This window comes from Salvelinus fontinalis, chromosome 2, assembly GCF_029448725.1.
Source record: "Salvelinus fontinalis isolate EN_2023a chromosome 2, ASM2944872v1, whole genome shotgun sequence".
In the NCBI taxonomy this organism is placed as follows: Eukaryota; Metazoa; Chordata; class Actinopteri; order Salmoniformes; family Salmonidae; genus Salvelinus; species Salvelinus fontinalis.
Genome location: NC_074666.1, coordinates 71,366,077 through 71,374,842, shown reverse-complemented (window position 1 = coordinate 71,374,842; position 8,766 = coordinate 71,366,077). Strand labels below are relative to the sequence as shown.

The 8,766-nt window shown below is 42.3% G+C and overlaps 1 protein-coding gene across 1 annotated transcript; it reads left to right on the top strand.

Moving 5' to 3' along the window:
* The first annotated feature begins 1,638 nt into the window (after positions 1–1,638).
* Positions 1,639–3,865, top strand: LOC129869093 (centrosomal protein of 112 kDa-like). The gene is made up of 4 exons (XM_055943598.1): positions 1,639–1,690; positions 2,306–2,408; positions 2,523–2,713; positions 2,941–3,865. Exons 2-4 carry the CDS (start codon positions 2,312–2,314, stop codon positions 3,106–3,108), a joined length of 456 nt encoding a protein of 151 aa, XP_055799573.1. The 5' UTR covers positions 1,639–1,690; positions 2,306–2,311; the 3' UTR covers positions 3,109–3,865.
* The last annotated feature ends 4,901 nt before the right edge of the window (positions 3,866–8,766 follow it).

Sequence of the window (8,766 nt, the reverse complement as noted above, 5' to 3'; positions counted from 1 at the left end):
GAGACATCTAAGCCAGCGCTACAGGGGGACAGCTGATCGTCCTCGCAATGGCAGACCACGTGTAACAACACTTGCACAGGATCGGTACATCCGAACATCACACCTGCGGGACAGGTACAGGATGGCAACAACAACTGCCCGAGTTACACCAGGAACACACAATCTCTCCATCAGTGCTCAGACTGTCCACAATAGACTGAGAGAGGCTGGACTGAGGGCTTGTAGGCCTGTTGTAAGGCAGGTTCTCACCAGACATCACAGGGAACAACGTTGCCTATGGGCACAAACCCACCGTCGCTGGATCAGACAGGACTGGCAAAAAGTGCTCTTCACTGACGAGTCGCGGTTTTGTCTCACCAGGGGTGATGGTCGGATTCGCGTTGATCGTCGACGGAATGAGCGTTACACCGAGGCCTGTACTCTGGAGCGGGATCGATTTGGAGGTGGAGGGTCCTTCATGGTCTGGGGAGGTGTGTCACAGCATCATCGGACTGAGCTTGTTGTCATTGCAGGCAATCTCAACGCTGTGCGTTACAGGAAAGTCATCCTCCTCCCTCGTGGTACCCTTCCTGCAGGTTCATCCTGACATGACCCTCAAACATGACAATGCCACCAGCCATACTGCTCGTTCTGTGCGTGATTTCCTGCAAGACAGGAATGTCAGTGTTCTGCCATGGCCAGCCAAGAGCCCGGATCTCAATCCCATTGAGCACGTCTGGGACCTGTTGGATCGGAGGGTGAGGGCTAGGGCCATTCCCCCCAGAAATGTCTGGGAACTTGCAGGTGCCTTGGTGGAAGAGTGGGGTAACATCTCAAAGCAAGAACTGGCAAATCTGGTGCAGTCCATGAGGAGGAGATGCACTGCAGTACTTAATGCAGCTGGTGGCCACACCAGATACTGACTGTTACTTTTGATTTTGACCCCCCCTTTGTTCAGGGACACATTATTCCATGTCTGTTAGTCACATGTCTGTGGAACTTGTTCAGTTCATGTCTGTCGTTGAATATTGTTATGTTCATACAAATATTTACACATGTTAAGTTTGCTGAAAATAAACGCAGTTGACAGTGAGAGGACTTTTATTTTTTTGCTGAGTTAATGTATAGCGTGGAATGTTATATAGAATTTTCGAAAATGCTAAAATGTACTCTGGGGGGTGGAGTGTACATGTTTGCATGTAAACATACAATAACCAGTCGAAGTAACATCACAGCAGACCTGGGTTCCAATAGGCCTACATTTTTGCATATTTAAATATTTGTATTTTAAATACTTATTTTATTTGTCATGCAGTATTTTAAAACAATGTGGCCGAATCCAACAACTTATTAGTATTTGAAAGCATTTAAAATATATACAAATCCTGTAAATAGTCTAGGCTAGGCCTAGGCTACTTGTTACCCATTATTTGATTTTTTTTAACCTAGAACCAAATAGAACTGTGCATAGTAAACGCAGGTCTGCATCACATAATTATGTACAACTATTTAACTCTATACTCAATGCAACATCTTGCAAATGCACAGAAAGTGTACAATTTTGGAAATGACAGCATGAGCACTTGTTTCATCAGCTTGACAGTTTCTATGACAACAAGGGCGCTCCCGTTTTCTGTTTATGGAAAAAGGATGTGACGTTGGACGCAGTCTGTGTAGCAGAAGTTTGAACCGTTTAGATCTGCAGAAGCTGGTAATAACAAGCCAATAACTCTACCTTTTCCAGTATTATCGCACAATGTTAGCTTGAAGTGGAATATATTGTAATTATCTAACTAACTAGTAAAATTTATACAAATTAGCAGTGAATACTAAGCGCGCGGCAACTTTGTTTTGTCGTTTTGATGTGCTGCTTGAACTACTGTTAGCAGCAGAACTGATGCTAGCCAGATTGCTACTGTAGCTAACAAACCTAACTTAGCTAGCTGCACCATTATTGGCAAACTAGCAATATGTCAGATTCAGTTGTGAGAGATAACTAGTAGGATAGACATGCCGTCCTCACTTTCTCGATGCATAGCAACGGTTCAGTTGTTATTAGCCAGCTGAGCTTGGTGGCTCAGTCTGTGTGTAGCCAACTCGTCTAACGTTAGTTCTATGCAGGGATGCCGAATTGATGACAGTAACAGCAAGGACTTGCTACATTTGTATTGAAACCTCTAGTTCTGAAGTTGTAGTTTAGTTGCGCATGGTTTTTGTGAAGCAGTAGCTAAAATGTGTTCTGGGGGGCGGAATGGACACGTTTGCATGTGAACACAGTAACCAGTCGAAAGTAACACGTTAAATGTGTGTTATTCCCAATGTGTAGGACATTATGAACAAACAAGAGGAGACATGGGAGAAACTGGACTCAGAGTTTGACCATCACCTGGTTGACATGAAATCATATGTCCTAAAACAAAACAAGACAGGTGGGCCTACAGTAAAATTAGTTCTATTACTAAAAAGCAAGTGTTCTATAAATTGTAATTGTCATGTGTTAGTAGTTCATTGATTGTAATTTCTTGCTCCCTATTTGACCTCAGAGCGCCAGCGATGTGCCCTGTGGATCAAGAAGCTGTGTGACCCAGGTGTATCCGGCTCGGGCCTGATGGGACGCAAGAACCGCAACATGTACGCCCGCCTACTCCTGCATATGCTCAGAAGAGGGGTCCTGGAGGGCCCTTTCAGCCACAAGCCAGAGTCAGGCAGTCTCAAGACTCTGCCAACATATATGGTAAACAAACAATCCTCAGTATAGTACTAAAGTGCACTGATGATGTAAGCTATTATAAATAGTATACTTTCTGCTCTATACTGTTAGTAGGCTGCCCATGTTGTTTATGTTTGTTTATTTGTTTAATTCATGATATTCCATTTTATAGTACTTTGTAGACTGTATGTTATATGTTTTTGACTGTTTTAGATGGCTAAACTCAGCTCTGCACCTTTTCTCATTGCCAGTCCATCTACTTTGACGAGCCTCTATGTGGCCGGGGCCTGGAGCAGAGCACTGCAGGCCTGCCTGACTGGGTAACGGGAGAGCTGGGCCAGGGTGACGACTCCTGGGACAGCCTGCTCAGAGAGAGGGCCAGCTCCTCACCCATAGCCTACTCTAACACACACAGGTAGGTTATTCCCCAGCATAGACTAGAGCTTAAGCTACATACTCAACTGCTATGCCTGCCAGCTACAGTAGAAGTCAGCTGAAATGAAACACACATAAGTGTCTATCCTGGAATAGACCACCTCACCCTCTGGGCAAAAGTGTTTGAGTCAACATAGTTTCCTAGTTATTTCCACTTACTTAAAAACCTCTTAGATTTAAAGTCCCTTGTTTATGGGACCTGTGTGATTCTGCATTGACTTTTCCCACAACCTAAATGCTGGACTGCCCTTGAATTTTGAAACATTGTCTAGGCTACTCAACATGTTTTTTACAGTAGTTGCATACATACTTCAATGTAAAACATAAACTGTCTGTTCACCTGTTAAATCTGACTGTATGTTATACACCGCATTGCACTGAGTGATAGCCTTTATTCCCATGTACACAGTAGTATATTTTCTGAGCCTGTGTGACCTAGGATGGGAAATATGAAACCACTTGAAGCTGGGATGTCCCTCCTGCCATTGTTATTAGCTCTTCCGACTGTACATGAACTCCTGGCTGATCCCTACGTCACAGCCACTGACAAAGCACATGCCTGCAATCCTTACATCATAGCGCTACAGGAGAGATCAATTCGATAGTCATTATCTAAAATAATTCTAGATTTTAAACAAATACTTTGTTTGTCATAGACGGACAATATTAATATGAAATGAAAGGCGAGTTCCTAACGAGTTCAGGAAGCCAAGCTAGAGCTCCGTGAGACGTTTACAGCGAATGGGGTAGACATTTTGATCAAGAGAGACTTTTATTTAATACTAAACAAACAAATTTGTGTTTTACAGTTGTAAGGAAGGTGACATCTTATAGTTAGTGGTTTTATAAATTGATTATACTATATTTAGAAAGCATATAAGTCATTTCAAGCCTTCATACAGTTCTGTTGAATAGGAAATACATCATGTTAAATATTTCATATTTGTATCATATTTTGTGTCCTGAGAAGTGACTACACCTCAGCAATTTATAACTATATTTACCAGAAAGGGGAGATTTTAACCTTAGAGACTGCAGTATTACTTGTTATTGTTTATTGCCCTCATGTTAAATAATTACTTTTAGGAATTACGTAGATTCCATTTCCGATTCCATTTAGTTACATTTAACTCGTTTTTATTCATGTAATCACATTGCATTGACGTAGCTATTTCGTTGAATTTACACAACATAATCGACATGGTTGTGCTCTTTTTGCGCAGTCTGTATTGTTTTCGGCAGCTTAACAGAATACCTCATGACAGTGCAATCAGATATGGACAGTGGACACTTGCATTTTTGTATAGGCTACTGCATGGTCCCTAGACTTCCTGTTTCTAGGTTCTTAAGTAGGCTGAAAAAAATGGATAATTGTTGTGGACTTTCAGCAAAACATTTGAATTCAACAATTATTTGCATTGACTTTTCCTCCAACCTAAATATGCTGGACTGCCTGTGAATTCTGAAACATTGTCTGCTACTTTTAATTATTTTTACAATAGGTTAATTACAGTAGTTGCTCTCTAACACATCATTGTATGATGCAATGAACCACTTTATAAAATATAATGCATAACTTTTGTTTTATACCATAGAGCAGGTATTCCCAAACTGGGGTACATGCAATGCCATCGGGGGTATGCCAAATAAACATGTGATTCACATAAAAAAAAAATAAAAAAAATCTGCACATTTTCAAACAGTCCATTTATATTTTCCAACGGGGCTATACATTTGGGTGAGGTTTATTTTCTCGCCTGAGTAGGCACGTTTCACTGCCAAAAATAAAATTAGACCATCTAGTGTTCAGCAAAATAACAATGTCAAATACAGGTAGCCTAGTCAAATAATTAACATCCAATCACATTAACCGTTACTCTCTTGCGGGAATTCCACTAACAGTCCGTATGTAGCCAAACGTAGCTGTTGCTCATGTTGGTATCTGTACTGATGTCGCTAAAGCCATGACAAGGAGACATAGTGGAGTGGTAAGCAGTTGCTCCCGATGCCACTTGGGTACACTGCAGCATCCACCGAGAGGCTCTTGCTGCCAAGGGAATGCCTGACAGCTTGAAAGATGTTTTGGATACAACAGTGAAAATGGTTAACTTTGTTAAAGCAAGGCCCCTGAACTCTTGTGTATTTTCTGCGCTATGCAACGATATGGGCAGCGACCATGTAACGCTTTTTCAACATACAGAAGTGCGCTGGTTATCAAGGGGCAAAGTATAGACACGTTTTTTTGAATTGAGAGACAAGCTTAGTTTTCTTTACTGACCATAATTTTCACTTGTCTGACCGCTTGCATGATGACGAGTTTCTCACACGACTGGTCTATCTGGGTGATATTTTTTCTCGCCTGAATGATCTGAATCTAGGATTACAGGGACTCTCCGCAACTATATTCAATGCACATTTGGCTGTAAGCTATGGGCAAATGTTCCTAAATGCAATTGGCAGGAAAACACTGTTCTCAAAAGCACATGGATGCGCGAGTGGTTTCATGTGACAGAGATTAGGAAAGGGGAGATCTAAAGATGCATTAACTATCATGGGTTACTAAAATGACTAGAGTTATTCCTTTGGCCTATAGAACATGAGAAAAATGCTGTTTTCAATGGCGCATTATAAAGTAATTCCCTCAACATTTCTATTGTTGTATTTTGGCTAGGCTAGGCTACTTTGAACAAGGTAAGACCCACTTCATAAGATGACATAAAACATCTAGGTTTTAAACAATTTAAGTTTATGGTTAAATAGTTTCCAAATGCTACCCACCTCCGCTTAGATTAAAGATGGGGATGTGCGGTGCGCAACAGGTACTGTACTTCTTTCCCTTTCCTTCATTCTCTGTCTTGTGACCATTTGATCTGAACGAACTGTTCCTCGAGCATGTCGACAGAATCAAGCTTATAGACATTAATGTTAATTATCCTTCATTATATTTGTCTAACATGACTGGTGTTTAGCCTATATTTATATAATTAAAAGTATCATTCAAGTTTGGCTACATTTTCTGCTTCCTCCCTCATGTCAGCGTTGGTTTGGACATGAGGCTGTAGCCAATATGCATATCACCTACACTATGACATCTAGGCTTTTTTTATATATGTACATGAAAAATATATTTGAATATTATTCCAATGTTAGCCTCTGATCCAATTCTGATCAGTGTATTTGTTTGATATTGGGATTTTTGTGATACATTTTTTCGTTTCCATTCGGAAAACTTAAATCTATTGCTTATTCTTCTTGTCTTAAATATATATATATATTTTTTACTTGACCCGGACAAGAGGACAAGCATTAATGTGGAGCCCTGTACATAGCCAATCTATTTACTAGGCTGCTACCCACTGTGCAAAAACATTGTTTCCATGTAATTTAAACAAAATAAATTCAATGTGACGACGTTCAATTAATGTGGGAAAATTATTGGATTTGCAAAAAGTCATCAACGTAAGGCAATTTAGTATTTTTTTCTCCACATTTTCGTGATTACGATCTTGTCTCATCGCTGCAATTCCCCAACGTGCACGAGAGAGACGAAGGTCGAGTCATGGGTCCTCCGAAACATGACCCGCCAAGCCGCGCTTCTTAACACTCGCCCGCTTAACCCGGAAGCCAGCTGCACCAATGTGTCGGAGGAAACACCATTCAACTGACCACCGAAGTCAGCCTGCAGGCGCCTGCCCCGCCACAAGGAGTCGCAAGAGTGCGATGAGCCAAGTAAAGCCCCCAGCCTTACCCTCCCCTAACCCGGACGACGCTGGGCCAATTGTGCGCCGCCCTATGGGACTCCAGGTGATGCCCAGTTGTGACATGTAATGTCGCCTCAACTCTGCGATGCAGTGCCTTAGACCGCTGAGCCACTCTGGAGGCCTTCACCCAACTTTTAACCTAAATCCAATGATATGGGTACATTTTTGGTTGATTTCACATTAGTTGACAACTCAACCAAATGCAAATCAAAACTAGACGTTGAAAGGATGTCTGTGTCCAATGGGTAGGCCCAATTCAATGAGGGAGGGAGGGACGGAAGGACCAGTAATGCTTTGACTCTACTTTTTTTTATCTGGGCCAAGGGGACAGTGGTGAGTGGATCTTGGAAAATGTCATTAACAATGTGTTGATCGGGACGACTAGTTGCTTGCAGTGGAAAATTCAGTGGCATCTTGAGCCAAAGAACCATTCAGCTCAAATTCATGGTGGTTCTGTTTGTGGGCCTATGTGTATAGTCACTTTAAAGATACACGTACGTTTGATTGTGAAAAGTCGTTGCAATGACGTACGAGATGTCCTTGTCACAAATCCGACCAGTTACACAAGCATGTCTAACGGTAACCTCAGTTAGCCTAAGTACACTGGCTGTATTGAAGAGCTGGATTTTATTTTGTCTGACTAGTGTCTGATTGGGATAAGAGCATTTAAAGAGCGTATAGATCACAGGCTGAAAATGACTTAGTACACATGCTCTTTAATGTGTCTCTCCCATTTAGATAAAACTCTAGGGACCTAATTTGACTCCTTGTGATGTCTGATCTTTTGATCTCTGCCTCATGCCATTAATCAGGCAATGGGGTGATAGGTCAAGTAGTCATTTAACTTTGGGGTCCTTGCAGGTTAGACTGTATCAGCAACCCTGTTCTACACTGAGTATGCAAAACATTAGGAACACCTTCCTAAAATCTCGGAAGTATCCTGATGTTGGGCCTCTGTGTTTAGAAACTCTGTTTTTAACTGGCTAGGAGAGACACCATATTTGGCTGGAGTGAGTAAGTTCCAGATTTGGCCACGAGATGGCGTTACTCACCAGCAGAACCCTGATGGTTCTCTCTGTTCTCAACTGATAAAGTCTAGTTGTGTCTGTGTGAAAGGAATGGGGGTAGCAAGCTGATCCAGGTTAAGAGATCATCCTCAGAGGCCCTGGTGTGTAGCCTACGTGCCGACTCCTGGTACTCACATGTCACTTATGGATCAGGCCTTAAACATGCCATGATTGTCTTGACACGTTGTTGTCTTTGGCGTGCCTTGGAGAGCTCTGAGAGAAGGGGGAGAGAGACGAAGTGTGTGTATGTGTTGGGGGAGCCGAATCTTGACATGAATCTCATGTTGACTCGGCATGTGTAGAAGTGTTGCGTTCGTTACTATAGACGAGGGGAATTTCTGGTCTTTCTCCCCTCATAGCAAACAGGCAAAGGTGGAAGGATGAATGTGTGGTGGTGGTTAGCATCATATTTCTTAACTCCTATATGTGAATCCCTTCTGTTTCTGTCTCTTCTCTTTTGTTTTTCCTCTTTCTGTTTTACTCACTCTGACTTCTATCATCTGACCTCCACACATGAGAACCCTTAACCTCTCCCTCTCCATCCCCCTCGCCAAGTGTGACAATAACATTGTCCTTGCAGCAGCAGACATCAAAAACTTTTATAAATGCCCTGTTTAGCCGCCTAGACCTTGCCTCCAGGTGGTTGAGTTAAGGGGTCCACGTCTTGTTTGTGCCACAGGGTCTGGCTGCCTTCCTTGGGGTGCCTGAGGGTGAGACCTAGGGCCTCTGGCTCCTGCACCTGGAGGTCATGGACGAAGCATATAGATGTCAGGCTGTTTTTAATAAGACTGGCTGCAGCAGCAGACACACACAC

Bases quoted from the DNA above. Each gene is read 5' to 3' on its own strand.
- LOC129869093 (XM_055943598.1), top strand. From the start codon at position 2,312: ATGAACAAACAAGAGGAGACATGGGAGAAACTGGACTCAGAGTTTGAC. The intron at 2,409-2,522 runs GTGGGCCTACAG...ATTTGACCTCAG, and splicing joins CCTAAAACAAAACAAGACAG to AGCGCCAGCGATGTGCCCTG. The intron at 2,714-2,940 runs GTAAACAAACAA...TCTCATTGCCAG, and splicing joins AGACTCTGCCAACATATATG to TCCATCTACTTTGACGAGCC.